At 49.6% G+C, this 22,857-nt stretch overlaps 2 protein-coding genes across 15 annotated transcripts in view; both read right to left on the bottom strand.

Moving 5' to 3' along the window:
• LOC3290433 (homeobox protein cut) overlaps positions 1–22,857 on the bottom strand; it is a 169,516-nt gene that overhangs the window by 117,261 nt on the left and 29,398 nt on the right. The window lies entirely within an intron of this gene.
• Positions 4,215–5,424, bottom strand: LOC133392115 (uncharacterized). Its single transcript, XM_061650841.1, has 2 exons — positions 4,632–5,424; positions 4,215–4,562 (listed from the first exon to the last, which is right to left on the bottom strand). Exons 1-2 carry the CDS (start codon positions 4,962–4,964, stop codon positions 4,287–4,289), a joined length of 609 nt encoding a protein of 202 aa, XP_061506825.1. The 5' UTR covers positions 4,965–5,424; the 3' UTR covers positions 4,215–4,286.

Raw genomic sequence — 22,857 nt, 5'->3', positions numbered from 1 at the left:
TTTCGATACGACCGTGGTCAATTGTGGATGGAGGAGCATAGATATCGCTGAAGGGAGCAGTGCGTAAGTGCGTGGAAAATAGTGATAAAATGTGAGGGATAGTTGACCTTTGACCTATTGACACGTGAAGAATCTGTTTGTCTTTCTGAACACGTTTCATACGATTTAAATGAGCTCTGATGATGGTTACAACTTTATTAGCGTTTCGCTTCAAAGCCCATATGCTGCGCTCTATCATTATCGTCATCATCAGGGCAATGACTAAGGCATATTCTAAGTTTGCATGCCATCAATAAGTTTGCACGATGATACTCAATAAATGGAAACATATTCAAGTTGAATTAAAATGTGTCCATTATGAGGGCATGCTGTTGTTTAAAGATTTTTTGTGTATAAAATCACTTCTTTCCATTTTATTCCATCGCATCAGTCCAGTCCCTTGAAAAAAGAAAGACCAGAATCGTTCTAATCGTCCCCACGCTTTCCGATGGACCGTTTCGTTCCATTTCATTTCCCCAGTAATGCACGAAAGCACGCCGGGTTGCCTTCCCCTCTCTTAGCTTCATGTCCAACGTACTTAACACACTGCCCGGGCGAAGTGTGCGGCCTTCAGTGAGTGAGTGAGTGTGAGTGTGTGCACGGGAGTAATTTTGTATAAACATGCGGTCGCACACATTAGCCACCATTTGACTTTGGACGCGGTTGTTTTTCGGTGCGGAGAGGGGGCAGGGGGAGCGTTAGATTAAGCGAACGAAAAGAAAGAACGAAAAAAACACACACACACACTCGGGACGGTCGCCCCTAGTGTGGCTTCCGGAACTTTCAACCGGTCGGACGGTCGGCCGTCGATTTGGTCGCGTTTTCGGAAATGGAGCATAACGTTCGATAGGCGAAAAAGGGTGACGAACTCGGCGCACGAGCAACACTCGCGCGGCCACGTGTTCGCGGGCTGGTGAACCACAGACTAAGCCTCTGCCAGCCCCCACCCAACCCACAAAAAAGGGAATTAGCGTACGTGTTTGTTGTTTGCGTTTAACATTGATTCGATTCGAGTCCCGCAGCTCCGTGGTGTCATCCTGTTTTTGTAAACATTACCGCTGGTTAGTTCCAAAATGCATGACCTGTACTGCGCGTAATTGGTGAAAACATTGCGTACACAACGTGGCACTCCACCCACCGTGGTTGCGACATCTGTCAAATAAGCGACACGAATTGATGTTGAAGCCTACTTTGGGTCGAAATTCGATCAACTTCTCATCGCAAAAGTGTCGCAGCGAGTCTTCGAATGCGCAATGCGAGGACGGTTTTGGAACGACAAACATTAAATGCTTGCCTCCATATTGGGCTTCAGTTTACGTTCCCCGACCGAGCGCTGAAATAGGCTTCCTCCCATGTCAAAGATGATTTTGAAATCGGATATAAATCATCGAATACCGGAAACAATAATACCACCGTCCACCACGCGACCATTATTCCGCAGCAAGACCGCGTTCGGGCGTGTTCCGTTCGTTCGTTCATCACGGAACGCACAAGCAGTGAGATTAAACGAATGTCCTTCGTCTCCGGCCAGCCTCCTCCCGGTCGGTCCGCAAGCAGGGGCAGGCAAGACGTCAGGTTCGTTCGAATTGAATTACTTCTTTTCTTCGTTTGTTAATAAACGAATTTATTTGTTATTCAAAACCTTCGCCCTTGTCGCAGCACACCCGTACCTCGTTGCTCAATGAATCGTGAAAGACGGTCCAAGCGCCCGGATGAATGGGGTTCCACACGGCCGGGAAGCGGGCGGCGGTTGACAGGTAAATGCAAATTACGCTCGAAACTGAACGACACCTTGATGATGTCGCACGGGGCGAGCCCTTTCCCCCATCGGCCGGAGGGGACAAAATTGAGCTTTAAACCTACGCAGCAAACAATTTCCCTTGCGCTTTGGCGTATTGAATTTGGCGTACGAAGCGAGCCAGCACGGGCCACCACCAGCTGCCCTCATCTCGGGGCAGGCAGCACAAATTAAGCAAACACAGCTAACAATAAAAATGTAGAGACGATGTGCAGAAGTGAAAAAAACACACACAAACACACACACAAAACAACCCAAAGGAAATGTGTGGAATGTGCAGAGTTGAGCTTCATTTCGGAAGGAGCACGATCGAACCGTGGAACGATCGAAACCAAACGACGATAGGGCAACCCCCTCCACCCTGCACCCTCCACTGCACATAAGTCTCACTAAATCACTTACTGCTTTGGTATGGGTGTGTGTGTGTTTGTGTGGGAGCACAATAATAAAATATACCGAGATAAATGATTTCCATTCATGATGGTGCATGATGTTTTCCCCGTTCTGCGCGCGATTGTCGTTTTAAAGTTGAAGTACACACACACAAAAAACAACTGCTGCCACAAGAAGCATGCGATGATCGGTCTGCGGTTAGTGTTGCTTCTTCTTCTTGCTTGTTTGAGCCAAACTCGGTCGATATCCGCTCGAGGAGCGCCCGCATCGTCGCATCGTCGGGCACTAACGACCACGTTTCGTGATGCGGACGTTGGTCATTACACGACGGTTCTGAGGGCCACCGTCAAGCGAAGTGCGAGTGGGGAAGTTTCGCTCTTCCCAAAGTGCCCCGGCCATCGATTGAAGGGCGGTACACGGAAGCAATGGGCCCGATTCTATGATCGTTCTAAATTATCGGACCCGAGAGCGAGAGCCTACCACGGCGAACAAAGAAAAGCGACACGACACACGGAACGGAACGGAACGGAGCGATACGAAAACGAACCGAAAGCGTATTATTTTCAGGAAGGAAATCGTACCGGACTATGATTGATAACGTATCGAAATATTGCGTGTCGAGATTACTTCCCTCGGCGCGGCCCTCGGGGTCTCTCGGTGAAACCGCAGCAACATTAAGCACTTACCACTCCGCGACACGCTAACCAGGGCCCGCCACCAACGTCGCCAACGCGCGCCGGCTTTGTGCTTACGACCGGAACACGAGTACGGGGCGCGTTACGAGTGATAAAAGCCTTCTCTCCTTCTCCCCCCCCCCCTCGGAGGGAGGTGGAAAGAAATGGCACCGCTCCACAACGAAACGCTCGGTAAAATTAACCCTCATCATTCGGCTTTCAAGTGTCAATCTTTCATGCAGGATCTTGAGCGAAATCGAATCGAGCATAGGGGAGGCACCGAAAATGAGGTCATACCCGAGCAAACCGAGGGGATGATGATTTTCCGGCCTTCGGCCTTCAAATGTTCGAGGTTGGATTAATCATACTGTACGCTGGCCACTTCCGCACGTGTGGAGGGTATTGTACAGTGACGACAAAACAAAAATGGAAAAAAAGGTGGAAAATATTGGTTCATCGGTGAGAAAGACGCCGAGGTCGGCGTTTGAGTCAGCTCCTGCCAGGCAAATCAGCAGCGCACGTGAGCCAAAATGCCGCGCAAAAGGTGGCCGTTGTTTGCGATTTATTATTTAAATTTAAATTAGTGCCACCGTGCGCACCGGAGTACTCCTTCCCCTGTACACACACACACACACACACACACACACACACACACACACACACACACACACACACACACACACACACACACACACACACACACACACACACACACACACACACACACACACACACACACACACACACACACACACACACACACACACACACACAGAAACGTTCGGGAACTGATTAAGAAGCGCCGAGGGCAAATGCCGCCACCGCCGTGCCATACAATTGGGTTATTTAATGCGCTCACAAACAAAAACAAACGCCACGCAGTGCAGTGAGGCCGGCGCACCCGTTATGCATGCCCCACACAGAGAGAAAGAGAGAGAGAGAGGGAGGGTGTGTGTGTGCAACTCCGGTTTTGTTTTAATTACGATCAAATCGAAACAATGCAACTTGTCAACTCAGTTGATGAAAATGACATCCCGACTCGACCGTGTGCTTCAGCGTGTGTGTTTGTGTGATGCTCGTGGGAGGAATTGCACGTAGCAGCTGCTAAAATTATGCTGCAAACCCCCACTACACCCCCCCCCCCCCCCCCCTCGGGTAATGGCAATTCGAGCGGTGGAAATTAAAACATGCATAAAATCTGCACCGAAATACACACACACACACGTTTGCCAGCGAATGCCATGCAGCCGTGGTGCCGTGTTCTTCCACCGCACAAAGGGGAAGGGAAGAAATGATAGAAATGATAAATGTTTGATTGGAACACAAGTTTTGATTACGCTTGATGGGTTCTGTTGCTGTTGCCGGGGCTGCCGGTGCTGCTGCTACTTCGAAACGAGCATAAATGTGCAGCAGAATAGGAACGATATTCCGGCCAGTGAGCTCACCACGAGGAGCAGTTTCAAAAAGTCCATAAAAGCAATTGCTGGAAGGTCGCCGCCGCCACCGGTATCCACCGCCCGTTCCAGCTGTCGACGCGCAACGTCCTTCGCATCTTCGTGGCGAATCGTTTCATCAATCCAGTTCCGGTGCAGGCTCAAAGCGGGATTGACTTCCAACTCACTCTCGAACGGTCCACCGAATGGACGGCTTAGCAGCAGCTGTGTGGCGTGAATAATGTATGCAACAATTGGCAAGAGAGGACACTACTCTCGAGGTATGCTCCTTACCAGCAAGACAGTGTCGTTTGGGGATGGATGGTAAATCAATCTATCGACCTTTAGCTGCACATACACGAGCTCCAGATTCGTCAGCGTTACCTTCACATCTTGGGTACAGTTGTGTCGCAGCCATTCACTTGGCAAACAGCTCTTTTCCACCGCAATCCAGCGTCGCTCCCACAGCCATCCATCACAAGCTGCCGCGAGTGAGCTGTTACTGTTGTTCTCCTCAATTGGACAGTTTGGCCCCTCCAGCAGCACTTGACAGCCATGCTTATCGCCGTACACCGAAGCGGTTTGTAATGTTTTTAAAACCAACAACACGCACACCAACTTTTTCATGTTCTGTATCGAAAAACCGTTTCCCCAACTAACGAAAACGCTTTTCAAAGGCTACTTTGATGGTTTGATTACTGGCGGATCAGCTTGTGCTGCACAGGGCCTCGCCGAATTTGCATTTGGTTCACCCCCTTACCTCCCCAAAACATGAATAATGAGCAGCATGCGTCGCAAATCATCGCCCGAAACCCACCATCCCTCGGTCGTTGTTCACTTTCGAACGTTCGCTATTGAAATTAGAGTTCAACTCTCCTCACAACCCCCCCACATGATTCCTTCCAAAATGTGCAATGAAAGGAACCCCCTCGGTGCCTCTCTCCCACTGTGCGGAACACAATCGTTCCTGTTGTGTGTGTCACTGCGTGTGTGTGTTGTACAAATTAATCGAGTGCGCGTGTGGGTTGCGCGTGCCAACTTCTTTTCGATGCATTTTTGTTCCCCCTCCACCACCTCTTATTGATCGATCGCTGGTGGACGTCCTCCTCCCCCCACCCCCCCGTGAGGTTGCATACAATCGGGCGATAAATCATTCTACAATGTAGGTCCAATGCGGGGACACACACACGGAACGAGCTGCAAAAAGATCTTCCATAAGGATGCATTGCGTGATGCATTCACGCTGCTGATCGAGTTGAACGGGAAGTGCGAAACAAACCAACAACAAAAACAACAACAACAAAAAGACTCCCTCCCCGTTTGTGACTTTGCCAAATATAAATAAAAACAGCATCGAACGGAGGATGCTGGCGAACGATGCAGCCGGAAAACGGGAAGTCGTCCGGAAATCAATTGTTGCGTACCGTTGCGTGGCTGCCAGGGGAGGGTAGCTGGATGAGCATGAAGTATGGAAATTGATCCCAATTGATCCCAAAAAACCCCGACTGTCTTCGAACAAAAGTGTGCAACTCCCACGTCCACGACTCGTTTCCTGCTTGACGCTTCTTTTGCTTTTTTTGCGGCTCAAGTTCTTACTTGAAGATCCGTTTTGCCGTGCTGCGCTTTAATCGTGCTGACAAAAATCTGATTCTAATTGCGTGCAGCGTTCTGACAAGGCAAGGGCATACACACAGACACAGTGGCGTAAGGCACACTTCCGCAACGCTGTGCCGCCGCCGCAGCCACAACCGCCGACGACGATGACGATGACGGTGATGATGGGTTGTGATGATGCCGGTGGATGATGCCGGTGGATGCTGCCGGGGCTAAGAACCCAGACAACAATATCTCGTTTTTCAGCGACGTTCAGAGCGCGCCAGACGCACACACACACACAATCCTTTCCTCGCTCGCTATCTCTAAGCCCATGCTCGGCCTTTCTTTCTCTCTCTCTCTCTCACTCACTTGGCTGGATGTCGCTCATCAGGCTGATTTTTGTCGCTCCATCCCATCCCATCCCCCCCCATTGCAGCCGTTTTTGGCAGCATCCAGCGTACTGGCTGGTACGACTGGTCCCTGTGTTATGCTGTTTAATGCTTCTGCTTCTGTTGCTTTCACCCGTTTGACCTGCGAAGCGCTTCCTCCGGCGTGTATCCCTCGTCCCCATGCCCATCATATGCTCATCGCGTGCGGTTTTTATGCATAATTATAATTTATACATCACTGACACCGTGCTCCTCGACTGCTCCACCATGCTCCATGCTTTAATGCTGCTGCCTTCTCGGCCCAGTAAATGACATGACAGCTTCAGAGTCGGAGAGTGTAGAGGAAGGAAGCAGGAACGCTAGATAGAAGTTGAAGTTCAAGAGTAACCTCAAAAAAGCAACAAACGAGGACGTTAGATTGTGGCAGGCAGGCAAAGAACTCCGAGTCCATCCTGCTCTGCCAGGTTCCCCTATTCTCCTTTCGATATCATTTTTGCGATATCAAACGTCGCTACTAATTCTGACGGACGATGTTTATGTCTCGCAGTCATCGTCATCAGGTTGCGAAAAGATTTCCCCCCGCGTTTTCCTCCACTGTACGGGCTTCCGTGGAGGAGATTCGAAGACGATGATGGTTTGATTTGATGCACGCTTCCCAACCCACATCGAGCATGTGTGTCGGTTGATGGTTTTTTTCTCCTGTTCTTTGTCGTGCTCCAAAAATCTAACTACATCTTAGTTGTGCAGCCAAGACAAGAACAGGCCGTACCGTCTTCGGTCTCGTAAAAATGTTTACAACCAGGCTTTGCTTGCCTTTTTCCAGACAATTTGACGACTGATTTGAAGATACTGGGGGGAAGCATAATCTCTGCACCGGAGTGTTCTGATTAGCGTATGTCACGGAACCGAGAGAAGAAGGACTGTTGTGCAAGAGTCAGGCATACCTAGTGAGCTGGCTTGAAGAATAGAACATCCAATGTTAGTCAGGTATTTACCTGAAAGTAAAGAAAAGAAAGAATTTTTGTTAAGCACTTCTGGAGGTACTGAAAATTTACAGCTAAATATTCGATTCAAAAGATGCTCAAAAACACGCCTTGGAACAACACTCCTCGAAAATGTTACAAAATATTGATTTCATGTCTACATTCGTACTCATCTCCATTCCGCCTTCGGGGAGAGAAAAAAAAAACCCACCGCAAAACAACGTCGTACAAACAGCGAATAGCCATGTCGATGGAAAAGTCCTGCCACAAACAGCTCTAGCAAACGTGCCAACCATCTATCGGATTCCTCGCAAATGATGGTTCGTCGGTATGTCACTTGGCAGTGGCGGCGGTGAGACACGGCGCGGGCTGAACGTTTGATAAAAAGCACTCACACACTGCTTTTGAACTCGTCTCACACCCTCTACTCCCGCACCCCTACAATCCTCTTCCCCCCCCCCCCCTCCCTCTCACGGAACATTGGAAATGGAAAATGTTTATAAACTTCCACCGGAACGGAACGATTCCGTGCCTGGTTCTAGACACAAGTTCCTACGCGAAACGAACGAGTGAGATGGAGAGTGGACTGCGCGAGAGGGAAGGAATGAAAAAAAAACAGAGTCCTTGCATTTCTCTGCTACACACCCAGGGAAGAAGAAGTCGCAGAATAGGAAAAGCTGCCTCCTGCATATAGATAGACGATATTTTCCGAATTGTATTTCTTCAATTGTTGGAGAGTGATTGAGCGACTGTATGCTGCTTCACTATGTGTGCGTCTGTGTGTATGAGACAGTGTGGAAGAGCGAGAGAGAGAGAGCGAGAGAGTTGAAGCTTGCTTGTGAGAAGCTTGCAGCATCCCACCCACCCACCACCACCACCCAGCACACACCACAGCGGCGGAAGCTGCGAAAAGAATGAGAAGAGCTTTTTTATATTTTTCCACCGTGGTACCGTGGCCTGTTCCCGAGCTTCGCCAAGCACAATTCGATTCGGAAAAATCGAATCAAAGCGCATCATCCTCTCTCAGTTGGGTTCGGTTTTTCGGTCGCCGTGCACGGCTGTGTGTGCCTTGTCGTCCCGGGTTTTTGCAAGAGAGCGGGTTTTCGGTTCGCTTCGTTCGCATCGTCCTTTCGCTCACAATCACACCAATTCGCTTCTTCGTTTCGATAAGAGCGATGTATTTTCGAACCACCATTCAGGTCGGTCGGTGGGTCGTTTGGCGGGTGTGCGGCGGTCCTTGTACATGAGCGATGCTATCGAGCGGTGTTCGGTGAAGAATAAAAGCTTGTATGTATGCAGCGCCATCGTCGTCGTCGTCGTTGTTGGGGTCGTTTGCAGCGTTGCAAGGGGACGTTGCTGGGGAGTGCGCTATTGGGGACGCCGTTTCGAGGGGCCGATAGCCTCGAAATTGATAACGGGGGCGCGCGCGAGCAAGCGAGAGCGCAAACGAGCGCACCGGAACAGAGATGGAATGCAGTTCTCGAGTGCGCAAAGATGCCGATTCGGTTTCGGTGTGTAAATAACACCGTTCGGATCGAGCACCAATCGATGCACAGTGGAGGATGGGAAGATGGGAACAGCACACACACAAAAAAAAGCGGCGAAAAAGCCACTGCTTCCTTTTATTCCTTCTATTCGTGTGCGATTACGTGCGGCTAGATGGTATTGCGTACATTCCATTTGCTCAATAAACCTTAAAGCACACACACACATATACTTCCCACCCTGGGGCCGCTTTTTCGGTACATAATCTTATCTTGGCTTCGAGTGGCTGGCTGGCTGGCTGGCTGGGTGTGGGCTGGGATGGAATGAAATAGAGTCTACGATGCAATAAAGTCGCAAAACAAAAATGGCGAACGTTCGAATCCATTAGTGTGGCTGCCGCCTTGATGGTTAATCGAAAATTTCAATCACAGCCCCGCATGAAAACGCAGCAAAACCTGACCAAATTAATAGTTTATGCGGTCCGAAACGGTTGTCCTAACTGGTTCATGGAGAGGCTTTATCGAAGCGCCAGCGTAAAGCTTTTCCACCCGCCCCGAGTGGGGAATTATTCAAAACAGACGACAGACGACGCGTGAATGAATGGACCGGTAAGGCGCGCGCACCTCGGTCGAAGCAAAGGCACAACAACGGCCGAAAACGACCACTCAAAGAAATGGATTCCAATTAACCAATTTTCACCTCGTCGTCGTCAACAAATCGACACGCTACGCGCCAAAGTGCCCCGTGCTCGTATCGCGGACCGGATAAAGCGACCGTCCAACCGAAAGTGCCCAAGTCATAGGCAAAGAAAGCAACAGTATTACTACAAACCCCCCACACACAGCCACACACAGAGAGCGGAGTAGATGAAGAAGGGAACAAAAAACTGCAGCTTCAACACCGAAAGCTTAAAGCCCATATTGTTGTGAGGACGCCCCAAAGACGAAGCTGCTGCTACTGACGAGCCCTTCCAGTGTGTGCGGGAGTGTGCGAGAGAGGTCATAAAATTGAACAACCGCATAAAATTAACTCACGCTCAATCCCTCGCCCACCAACGGCCGCTGGTGGAGGGTGGTGGTGAGCTTTGCGCCCGTGAGCCACACAAACCGGACCGTTTAATTAGTGTTGGGACCACTAATTTTTCGCTCTTTCACTTCGCCAACAGCGGTTACGCGGGGGGCGCTGGGTGGCAAAATATGGAAAACAAACGTTTCGGTGGGGCAGCTCGCCTGACCTGAGTCCTGAGCAGGAGAGGAGAGTATGCATAGGTCAGCAACAGTCGTGAAACCGGAGCAGCAGTAGAAGAAGTCAGCAGTTGCTAACAAATTACTAACGTCCCCTAGAGACGCGTGGTCGGTTGGAGTCCGGTCGAGTCCGGCTCGTTTCGACTCCTGCACGGGAGGAAGAGAAGAAAAAGTTCTTCTTGGGACCACCACGCCCTCCCCCTCATCCCTCACCCCTCACATCACTCTCAAGGGCTTCCGCTTCGGTTCGGTGGAAGCAGTGAGGCAGCGAAATAGCTGAAACATAAATTAAATTCCTTTCATATTGCATGTTAAAGTTCAGCTCGCGTGCTTTCCCTTGCCTGCCGTGTTTGCATGCGCTCAGCCCTTGGAGTTTTCACCCCCTCGAGAGCTTTTGAGGTTAGGAACAATGGATGCACGAACTGGATGTATGTGTGAGTGTGTGTATGTTCCGAAACCGGAAGCTGACGACAAGTTCGATAGCACTGCGGGAAGAAACCGTCGTCCTGTTCGAGCGCGCGCTATGCACCATCCCGGAAAAGCACATAAAAATCGACCCTCCAGTGTGTGTGTGTGTGTGTGTGGTGGAAGGAATAACACACAAAAAACATGTTCTGCTGGAAGAAGAAAACAATCGTGGAGAGCAAGCATGAAAAAAACAGCCACGTAAGGGAATGAAGAGAAGCAAAAAAAAAACTGCCCCGACGATGGTCCAATATCGAAGTTAGAGGCGTTACCAATAAACGATACTGCTCCGCCTTTGGTCGACGACTAAAACCACCGATGGCGATGTGTTTGCAAGAGCAGGACGCGAAAAGCGCACCCTCATCCACCATCCCCCATCATCCCCCATCCCCCATGGAGCGCCAAGCGACCCGAGCGAGCGAGAAGCGGACACACCGAAACTCACAAAACCGAACAGTATCGATTTATTATGTACATATGCATGTATACGCTTATTTGTGTGTGGGGTTGGAGGGGTGAGGGAGTGGTATCCGCATTCGGATTCGTCGATGTGTTGGCGAAACCCTGCCTGGAACCCGCCGCGCCGTCACACGATGATAAATAAAATCGTTCAACGGATGGAAGGGAAAAAAATCATTCAAAGAGCAACGATACGAACGATGGTGGGGTATGATGGGATGAGAAGGTGACATCGACACCCAACGTCATCGATGGTGTGTGGCGCGCACACTGGAGGGAGGCGGCGAGCGCGCAACGAATGCAATGCCGGGCGACTCCATCGCTCTCTCGCACGATCGTATTTTATTCTCTTCTTTTCGATACTCGATTTATGTATTTCGCCACCGTTCGTTACCAGGGAGAGAGAGAGCGAGGAAGCGCAACGAGTGAGCGAGTGAGAGATGATATGAAAGAGAGAGAGCGCATGTATGTACATAAAAAAGCGCCACCTGAATGTATTGGCAGCAGTGTGGAGCAACAAATAAAACGGAAGCACGATTGCGGAAACAGGAGAAGCTCACACAGAAAAAATGGAACCGAAGTCGCGCAGTTGCACCGAGATCGAAACCTTTCCAATAGTCCCACCGCTCACACTTTCTTCTATCGCGCAAGCTTTCTTCCTCTTGCGATGAAAGTGTGCAGCTTTTTTTCCCCGATTCCGAAGCTGCAGCTGCTTCTTTCTTTCCTTCTGTCGGCGCCAATCGACGTGATTCGATTCCGATACATATCGATGGGCTCTCGCGACATCAATGCTGCTGCCCGTCTGCTGACCTGACCACTGCCTGCCAAGGAGCGGAGTAAGAGAGCGAGAGATAGGGAGCGTGAGAGAGAGCAAGTGCTTTCACTCTCTCGCGATGGAAAAACGCATGTTTTCCCATTATCTTGCCGCCCGTGTCCCGTGGTTCGGAGCCCTGGAACGGTTTCGTTTGGGCGGTCGTCGGATGGATCTCGGATGGTTGCATATGAGCGAAATGCCATTCTCCTTCTTCCTTACCCACCCGGGGGGTGTCCTCAATTCACACACACACACACGCCCCAGCTTCGATAGCATGCACACGAGAAGGATGTGCGCACGCGACGTGCGCAACGATAAAGAAAGTATCGAAGAATCGAACTACTATCGGGATGGGATTTTTTGCTGCTGTCCCATGTCTTTCCTCCCCCCCCCCCCCTTTCCCCCCCCTCACCGAGATGCCTTATTTATTTCCTTCTCGTCCGTATTTCCTTTTCGTCGCCCGGATCGACGCCCGAGCTTTGGCAGCTTTTGCACTCATACACCGACACCCCGAAGCCGAGGTGCTCTCCGGCGTGGTAAAACGGCCCGAGAACCCGAATATCTCTGCCCTTGTTCGTTGAAGTGCATGTTTTTCCGATACTTTTTTCGCCTCTGTGTGTTGGCCTCTTTTCTTCTCCTTTCCCGTATGCTGCCTGGGTGAAAGTGTGTGTGTGTGTGAGTGTGAATTTAGTGCATGAAAAGGGGGAGCTTCTTCCTATTGCACTTTACCCAAAGCACAAGCACACTCATACACAGACAGAAGCAGCAGCAGCAGCAGCATCATGCTTGTTGGGCGAGTCGATCCCTCGACTCGACCAAGTCCGACCGAACCCGTGTGGGGGAGCTTTTATGTTTCCTTCGATCAACGCGTTTTTTGTGTGTGTGTGTGTTTCTGTTCTCGTGCACGCCTTTCACTTCCGGAAAATGGTTCAGCATTCTTGCGGGAGAGAGGAGATGCAAGTGGCGCAGATCGAATGAAATACTGTTGCAAAAGGCGAGATAAAGGCGAGCGGGCAAACTTACGAACGGGCAAAACGAACGCCATGGTGGAACGTAACGTTCGCGCGCACTCGTTTCATGCACTTCAATAAAATGGCTTTCCTGCCTTAACTGCGAAAAACTTTGATCATTTTTGCCGCGGCCTTTTCCCTGCAACGGAAGTGGAGCAATAGCGGAGGAGAAACTCTTTAAATGCAAAACACCTTCAGCTCTTTCCAAGCGGAACTTTACTTTTCCGGACGCTTTTCCGGAGTGCACTCGTGGGACCGTGGGCTGTAGGACACGGGGCCAGAAAGGGTGTGCCATTTTAATATCTTTTTGATGCCTGCACCTAACGATCGGGAAGCATCCGTCCGCTCCCTTTCGTCCATTTCGCCCACAGCGATGATCCTTGGTGTGCAAGAAAGCAAGAGCAAGAGGCGGTGAAAAAACTTTTTTCAAACACAGCAGCAACCTCAAAACGGGCGCGGAGCCGGCCGAGGCGTTCGTCTCTGCAAAAGCGCATCCTTTTAGCGCGATTTTCCGCCCTGTTTTCCGCTTCGACGCCACCAACAACGGCAACACAGCTCGACGGTGTGCTTCGGCCACCGAGCCAACCGAGCGACCCGCGACGTTCGCTTCGGCGTTCGGTTCGTTCGGAAAAGCGCATATAAGGAAAATATTGGAAGCCAGCTCGGTCGTGTGTGTGTGTGTGTGTATGACTTTGGCTGCGATCACTTCGAACCATCGTTATCATTTCGCTTTTCGTGTGTGTGTGTTTATGGGCAGGAATTATGTGCTCTATATGTGAAAGCTGCCGCATGTGTATGTGTTTCTGTGCAGCTGATGGTGGTGTGTTTGTAGCAACCAGAAAGAAAGAATCAGAAGGAATAAAAAAGCAAGCTCAACGCTGGCAGAAAAAGAAATGAAACTTTTTCGCTCACACATTCTCACTACAGTGTGTGTGTGCCGCGAGTATGTGTAGAAGAACGCGAAGTCATCTTGCGCCTTTGTGCTTTTTTTACTGCCAAGGCTTCCATTATCAGACCATGCCGCCTGGGAAAAGCATGAAAGAGCGAGAGATAGAGATAGAGAGTGTGGAGAATTGAGTCTGTGAAAGCGAGACAAAAAGGAAACACTTTCCACGCGGGAGGATGGCGAGATCGAAATCATACACTTTTATATTGATTTAGCTTCGTTCGAAGGGAAAAGATGAGCTTCGCAAGCTGCTCCAAGTGCTTTTCCATTTCTCTCTTTCTGTCTCGCGCTGTTAGGACACACACACACACCCGGAAGGAATTCTTTTATATTTTCAAACGCTCTATGTTCCGCTGTGAGCTTCCCTGGGTACCATTTCATCCTTGAATGCGTCGTTGTTTTTCCTTTTTTTGTGCGAAAAAGCGCTTTTATTTACTTCTCGTCGTTCGTCAAATAATCGAAACCTATCTCGGGCCTCACATACTCCCCACACGCGGACGCTAACGCTATTGGTGAAGATGGAATTGGACTGGTCGGTGTGTGTGTGACATTCCTCGGTATGTACTGATTGGAAGAACATGCTTCGTTCAAAGGAAATTGATACGGTTTGGGGAATAAGATTGAAAAAAAGCTCATAAAACGCCAAATTTCCTCCATTTTTATTGGTGAAAAATACTTTCAATACTATTGAGTTTAGCGCTTCAATATTTACAATACCGAATGCCGACACCAACACAACCCAACAAGACAACGATGACAACCTAGGAGAGCCAGGACACGATACACGATGAAATAAAATTTATACGTCTGGTTTCCACGATACGTCGCACTGATAAGACGACACTGGCTCCACCCTCATTGATTTCTTTTTATTTCATTCCCTTCCGTTCTAATCTTCTCCCGCCTTCCGCCCTCTCTGCGCACTCAAGCTCCATCGCGTAACAGTGGGGCTTTATTCACTCCCCCCTCTTTTTTCCCGCTCCCTCCTCCTGCCGTCACCTCCATCAATAGATTTCCATTTTTCCTTTCCTTATGTACACCTTCAGCTGGGGCTGGGTGTGTGTGTGTGTGTTTTTTTTTAGCTGCCTCTCCTGTCGCCTTTTTTATTTTCCAATCCATTCTCGGGCTGCACCGTGCGCGAGAGTGGGAACGACAGAGAGAGAGAGCCAGCGCAACCGAGACCGTACGTGAGCAAATTCTGGAGCAAATGGAGCCTTTGCTTGGGGGTGGTGTTGGTGGTGGCATCAGTAAAAAAAGTGTATGTGTCTTACATAACGAGCTGCTCCCCGTGCCACCCAACGACTCCGCTTCTATCACCTCCCTTATCAAGCACTGTCTGAAGAGGGCTGTGTGTGAGTGTGTGGTTGGTTCGTGTGATTCCTTTTTTTTTGCTCCATTCGATACTTGATGATAGAAAGTTTCCAATACCGTGTCGCTTGGATAGCTTTTTTTGCTCGCTCTCTTGGTCTTTTCGCTCGTTTCTTATATCATTTGCCACGAAGGCGAACCTCATACGCACACGGCGGTAGCATGGCGTTTGGATGGATGGCGCACGAAATGATCCATCCATCGGACAGAAGCTTCCTTTTTCTTTCTTCTTTGCCCTCGCCGATACATAGCCCAAGGAATGAGGGGGAGGGGGGGGGATGATGTTCGGCGAAGGACAGGCAAACCACGCTCCTGGGATACATAAAGCAGCAGAAAGGACACACACACACACACATACAAAAAATCATCCTTCGAGCGGAGCAGCAAGGGCAATCGCAGTGAGCATTGAATATCCTCCGAACCGAACGAAATGGATGGAAAGAACATCATCGAAGAGGGCGGCAAAAAAAAACCTTCACCTTCCCTTTCTCCGACACCTTCTCCACCACCAGGGGGACGTAAGGGTGTGTCCTAAGACCAAGACCCATCGGTGGATCCATCCGAGTGAGATGGAACATCGTTAAAAAGGGGACGCGCGAGGGGTGAAAGTTTTTTTTTAACGCTCACTTCCTTGCTTCATGCCCGTTGGCCTTTTTTTCCTTCGCTTCCTCGACACTTTGGGCGGAGAGGGAGAGTGTGTGTGTGTGTGAGGAACGGAGCCAAAGAGGGGAGCAAGGTTCAATTCGTTGTGTTTCTTTTCTTTTCCCTCGTTTTGTGCCGCCGTTGGCCGAGGGCATAGAAAAATGAAAGATTTTTATCATCGACGAGAAAATGGCAACCGTTCGAGTGATGACGGTTGCTCGGGTAAGGTAAGAAATCGAGGGCTTTTTTGCATTAAATCCCTCCCCGCCGCTGTCGGACAATCGTGGAGCGTTGGAGGGTTGGAGAAATTCGTGGAAAAGGGAAGCAAAAAGCAATTTTTCATTTCATGAGAATTTTTCATACGCTTGAGGTGAAGCTGAGATGAGCAAAAGCAACAAAAAAAAAACCATCGGAAAATAAAAGGCAAGGAAGCACAGGAAACCTCTCACATCCATCGCCGGCGGGCACTCGGCGCTCGGCTGGTCAGTGACGCGGGGGATGGCAATGGTGGCGACGAACGAACGACGCCATTTTCTTTTGCGGGGGGTGAAACTGATAAAGTGTGTCCGATTTAGTCCGAAAGAAACGCTCTGCAAAAATGGCAATCAGCGTGTTTCGATTCGTGCTCGAAGTGGCAAAAAGAAGTAACACAAACGCATAAAAATCGTGCTCTACAGAGTTATCTTCCTGCGGTGCAGAAAGGAAGCAAAAAAGGTAACGCATATATTTCACGGCTTCCCCAAAACCATCCGGGACAGTGTCCGGGAAATGGATGGCTGTCATATATTAAAGATCAACGGAATGAGACGCCTTGTCTTGCTTTTGGGATGGTTCGAGTGACATGTCGTTCGGGAATGTTCTTAAAAAGAGTAGAAATACCTTGCAAAGGCCTCTCTCTCTGGAAAGAGTTCGATGGAAGATGGGCATATTTTTTAGTGTCTCTGATTAGTTAGCACCCATGCCACCGATGCACGGAGAGTAACACGATACTGCCACATTCCATCGCTGCAGCTGCCTGCAACTTTGGCTGAAAGGGGTGCACATTGGTACGGCCATATGGATGTAATTTAAAGGCTCGTGAATCGTGAAAAAATGACATCCTGTTCTGGGTGTGCGTATTGATTTGATATTCGATATACGTCGGGGGGTGAGTTGTGTTGCTTCATTCTAAACAGTAAACAACATTACATTGAGTTAACGCTTCTCATGAATTGTTCAATGTACCATTTCTGTTAATAAGATAAGCGCTTTCCCACATCAATCACTCACTCAAACAGCTCCTACACGCGCAAACACACACACACAGTGATGTGGTAAAACTGATTGAAACTGCCTGCGGTATGACGCGATGGCAAAGCTCTCGATCGTCAGCGGCATCTGCGTTCGCGGTTTGATCGAATTCGAGCCAAAGCGCGAGCCAGACCTCAATTAGCTTTGATTGGATTTATTGAATTGATACGGTGAGGAATTATTTAATCGTGCCGCCGCCAACCGACAGTGTGCACAGTGAGCAAGTTGGCCGCTCGTTCGTTCGTTGGCTTGTTGGTGATGAGGCTTAAATTGAATTTCCTCCGCATTTCCGATTGAACGCATCAGCTTCCCGGTTCGTTGGGGCGGTGAAATTAAGGTCAATTATCGGCGCATACAAACAGACCTCTGCAGCAAGGATTGAGGCATTGGTGTGGCCAAGCAGAGCGCCAAAAACTCGCATGACCATCTGCCCTGTATGCAGATATGTTCGATAAAAGTTGCTTCTAAGGTAGTAAAGTGGTGTTAAACTCTGTCTTAGAATCACATTCCGACCCACAGCAACACAAGTTTTTGTTTCCAATTAACGTATTTTGTTTGAAAACGCTCTTACAATGCTGGTGCGCGTGGTGTAATTTAAGAGACCCTTCTCATTCCGACCGAACGACACTGAACGTATGTTTTGTTTGGCTCTCCTGGCGGTGGATGTGTTTAAAACAGCTTCTCTTTTGAAGTCGTCCTGAATTGAGCCTCTTTTTTGTTGCTGTCTCCCGACCCCTGCCAGATGGAAACATATGGCGCCGAAAGCGGGGACCAGATCCGTGTTCGGAAGGTCTTTCCTTTCTCTCCTTCTATCTTCGCTGACCTGCTTTCGGAGCTATCGGTATTTTCGGTTCGATCACAAGATGCATCGCAGCCCTCGCAGCATCTGACCTCAAATTCGTGGGTCTCGAAACACGCAACTCCCTGGTTCTACGAAACCGTTCGATTGCTCCAATTATTTGGAAGGGCTTTTGGAGTTCGCTTCGCTCTGTGTGATTGACACTTTATTCGCTCGGGTCTTCCTCTTCCTTGTACGCGACCGTACGCAAATCCCCGTTTGGCGCAACTTGTGCAATTTTTGCGAGAGCCACAACCAAAACATCCCCCAATTGGTAAATACCGTTGCTTGCCATCCTTTTGCCGAGACGTGGATAAGCAGGCGGAAGAAGCAAAACAAACCAAAAAACAGCCAGCCAGCCAACCCGTGCGTCCACTAATCTCCACACACCTAGCAGCAGTTGCAGCTGGCTTGCAAGGTCGGAAATGCCCTGCCACGTGTAGTCAGCGTGTGTGTGTGTGTGCGAGAGCCGTGGAAAGGTCAAAGCGGAAACGTAAAAGAATCCCGAAAAAAAAGAAGAGGTGTTAAGCCCCGGCTCGAAGCCGCACGTTGCGAAGGAATGAAGCGCGTACGCGGCCGAACCGACCGTGTGCGCAAGTGAACCGCCGGCATTTGGCGTCTCGACCGCGGAGTTCCGCGTGCTTTTCGGGTACCACCAAGCAGCAAGGTGGCAAGGTGATGAAATTTTATGATACCACACCATCCCACACCCACACCCACGCCAAGAATTGGTTCCTTTGGCGTTTCGCAGCGTAACCGATATTCAAATATGTTTAACACGCGGTTTACACCGCATTGTTTTTACGCTACGCAGCGTCGTAATGCGCAAGAAAGGGAAAGAAAGCCAACAGAAAAGGGTCGATGTGGGAGTGTGTGCGTGTGTGAGAGAGAGAGGCAGAGTTGATAAGCAGCAGTTGCTGAGGGGTTTGCTGGGTTAAAGCTGAAGCTCGCTTCAATGTCGACAGCGCGAGGACGATACAAGCACGCGCCAGAGTTAAAGTTTTTCCGCCAACCCTGTTACAAACGAGCCGAGCGGAGTGTGGTATTTGGTGGTATACATTTTCGCGACTAAACGATTACGTCCTCGCCTTGTCCCGTCACCCCGGTCCCGTCTGCGTCTTCCGCGTCGTTGTCGTCGTTGGCGTTAGCGTTGGCGGAGGGAATATTCAATGCGCGTGAATATTTGTAACAAAACACATCTAGTAGGCTGGCGGGAGCAAGCGAGACGGCACAAACGGTTTGTTTGTGTTGCTGTCTCATCTCAGCGCGCTCTCGGAGCCTTTGCTCTGGAGCCCCTTACTATCTTATCCGACGGGGTGGGGGGCGGCAAGGCGTCGAGATCACTAACCCGACCACGACACCGGCGACAACGACGAGTCAGCTGTTGTTGCAAAAGTGAATGGAAATGATGGAAAACTGCCCCGCGGCAATCCTTTCCCCGTCGGTCGGGTGTTCCCGCCGTTCCCGCCAGACGGAGCGTAACTCATTAACGTAAAATGTTTTGCCTCACTTTAAAGCATCCTCTCCATCCAAGCGTCCATCCGAGGGCGAGGGATGGTTTCGTTCTTGATAGGAAACACATAAACTGCAATGAACTCGCCTTAAAGAAGAATATCTACCACAACAAGCGGACGATGTTTATTGCCTCGAAACGGAGCGTTAATGAACGGTTTTTAGAGTGAAAAGTACGGAATGGAAGAAATGGTTTCCTGTCGTCCTTCACCCGCCAATCCTAACCGTGAGAGTGTTCCGATGCGACCTCAAAAACCACTCGAGAACAGGAAAAGTCGCCAAATTGTAGCGTTCTGATTTAGAGTGCCTTTCTCCATTTGCTGTCAGGGAAATTGTCCTCTCGGCCAACTGCGAGACGTGTTCACAAGCGGCGGAGGCTCATCTTTGATGCTGATCTTTCCGCTGCCGATATTTGTGGCGTACGAAGGCTTACCGAAGGACTCAAGTGGTCCTCTCGTCGCGTTGGCCATCCTCGTCCCGAAGCAGACACATCATAGCTGAGGTTTTTCAAGTTCAAACTTTAATGGAGAAATTTTTGGCCATTAAATACAGTGTCTTTGCGCCGGTCCGTGTCCTTTGGCGAACCCTCTCCCGTTGGGTTTGCCGTTGGGATTGCGCCGTGTGTCCTCAATACGTCGGCTGGCGATGGCTGTGGAACAACTTTTCCCGACGACACCGATGATACTCAGCTTTATGACGGCTACGAACGACAACCATCACGATGATGACGATGATGATGGTTATGATAAAAATGTTGCCAACCCCGTGCCTCTCCTCACGCCTGGTGGGCTACTACAGTCGGTTAGACATTCTTTCGGGCAATGATACTACTCCCGCAAAATCTCCACAATCAGGACATGCAATGATAGCGATGATGCTCTCCCCGCCGATGACGATGGTGTGATGGTTGTTTAATTATTAGAATGGTTATCCGAAAATATGATGAAAGCAAAGGCAAAGACGGAAACTTTTGGACGGTATCGCGTTCCGGCGCGCTTCCTAACGTACCCCCGTTTTACGCAACCCCTTTCCCTGGCGCTTTAAAATGTGCCAGACGCGTGCTTTTGCTCTGCACAAAACTGTCTTTTTGGGCGGGCGATTGGCCATTGAGGACGCTCGAAGATACTGCTTAATAGCTGCTGAAGGTTGCATTAAAGGCTGGAAAGCGATTAAAGCAGCTCACTGGAATGGCTTTGATTATGGATTTTTCATGCCACTATCCAGCGACCCGCTTCTAGAGGTATCACAGGGGCAGGTATCGCATAACTTCCGAGACGCTTTTTGAAACCTGAGCATTTGATGTTCAATTTACCGCCCGCCCTATACTTTAAAGAGCTGAGCAGAGCAGCACCGCGTCTTGGAAGGATGTAGGTTTTACTGGGTTATTCGAAACGTGATAAGACTCTGTGTGGTAGGAATTATCGTAGGCGAACCACATCAACGCCGGTGAGGCGACCGACAACGCGGAAAGGCGTTGAGTTAAAGTTTTCCTATTAATTTATTTAATTCCCTGTTAATTATCTTGTTGGCAACAGTTTGCCCTTTCTTGTTTTTTTTCTGTGACTGTCACAACGACTGGCACGAGCGTGCTCAAAGTGGCCGGCAAAGCAAAGAGTACATAAAAACGAGAACGACAAATGTCACTGATAAAACAGACTCACACACACACCCACCGAATTCGACGATCCCAAAAGCACAATAGGATGCTCTTTTTTGTCCCGAAAGATGTTCTCGTGACAGTTTAAAGATGGATTCCGTGTTTATCTCTACGCCCAAGAAAGGGGCATAAGTCAAGGGCTTGTGATGGTAGGCAAAAAAGGATTTATTCAAGGATAAAATCGATCGCAAAACATCGGGCTGGGGTGAAGGCGAAGACGGAGGACGTCTTTCTGGCTAAACAGCGTGTCTCAACAAAAGGATACACGAAACGCGCACAACATTCCCCCCCGAAAAGTTCGCGCGAGAGTGAGAGTGTAATAAATTAAATTAAATTCTTATTGATTTATGCGCAAATCCGTGTCAAAGCAATTAAGAACAATTTATTACGACAGTCGAAGAGCGACTCGACTGGTTGACGAATTCAGCCCCATTCCCGAGATGGGAAACGGGTTGACTTTAAAGCCGACGTCCTGCGCTCGAGTGCAAACATTCAACGGTGGAGCGGAGAATCCTTTCGTGTTTTTCGACACTAGGCCTTTTACAACCTTGAACCAGAGAGAAAGGGCCATGGGGGTGTGCTTCCCAGTAACACTTTTCCACTGCTGCTATTTGCGATCGGCCAGACGAAGGATTGCCCGAGCAAACAACAAACAAAATCACTCGGAATTAAATCATAATCAAGCTCTCTGACTGGGCCCCGTTGGCGTGAGGCGTGGAGGAAGTATGTTTCCCTGTCCTTGTCAGCATTCTGAAGCGTGGGGGGCCGGATTGGGCGTCCAGCTGGGTGCGATGAGACTTTCTTTGTCGGAAGTCCACTCGGTCGGTCGTTCCTCGGAGGCCGTTAATAGACACAGCACGCAGGACGCAAGGACGAAGAACAAAAGTGTTTGCCTTCATCCGAAAGGCGCCTTCTTTTGATTGTCCACCATGCTCGAGTATGTTTTGCTTAGACACCCAGCATCACCATCATCATCATCATCATCAGCAGCAACAGCAGCAACAGAGACTGGGCTTAAGAACGGACAACGCGCCGTAGTTTATAGTAGCAGAGTTTCTTTGTCTCCGGTTGCTCCCGGACATCCTGCAGGGACGGTGACACTCCTTCCCGCATAGTCGTACACACGCACACCACTCCCAGCATCCAGCGTCCCAGCACGAGGGGAACAAGTTGATGATCTTTTAAGTAACCCTGACCTTTTGAACGCACGATGGGAAAGAACTAAATAATGGGCCCACCACCCACAGAAGGGACAGAGTGGTTCTTCCCGACATAAACACACACACACACACCCAACCTGCAGCCAAAGAAACTCTCGCTTAAAGTTCTCGCTTAAGGTCATGTGTCCCAGCCACACAGGGCTAGGGCTTTTACCCCCAAAACTAACTATGCCGAGGGAAAACAATCACAGCTAAATACTTTCACTTTCCTCATTCACACACATACGCACACACACGCTCGGTCTCCATTGCTTGGGGCTATAAATTCTCCAAGAAACTTGCACTCGTCCAGTTTCGGGTTGAAGGATGAGTGCCCTGTGTCTTTAAGAACTAATGCTCCGACTGTGTCTGTCTGCGTGTGTATGTGTGTGTGTTAGGGTAAAGGTATCGCTTTAAGTAGTCACTTCTCACCCTGGCCAGTGGAGGCGGAAAACTTTCGATGAGAAATTAATGAAGAATGCTTAAGAATGTCCTGTCTGCTCCCTTGCCTGCTGGAAATGGTGACCAGGGGTTCGACATCTTCGACTCCTACTTCCGCTAGGCAGAAGTTGGTGAGCTAAACTATTCATTCGGAAGCGGAAATTCTTCGAGAAAGGTTTCTT

This window comes from Anopheles gambiae, chromosome 2 (assembly GCF_943734735.2).
Source record: "Anopheles gambiae chromosome 2, idAnoGambNW_F1_1, whole genome shotgun sequence".
NCBI lineage: Eukaryota > Metazoa > Arthropoda > Insecta > Diptera > Culicidae > Anopheles > Anopheles gambiae.
The sequence above is the reverse complement of the archived record's forward strand: the minus strand, read 5'-3'. Positions and strand labels throughout refer to the sequence as shown.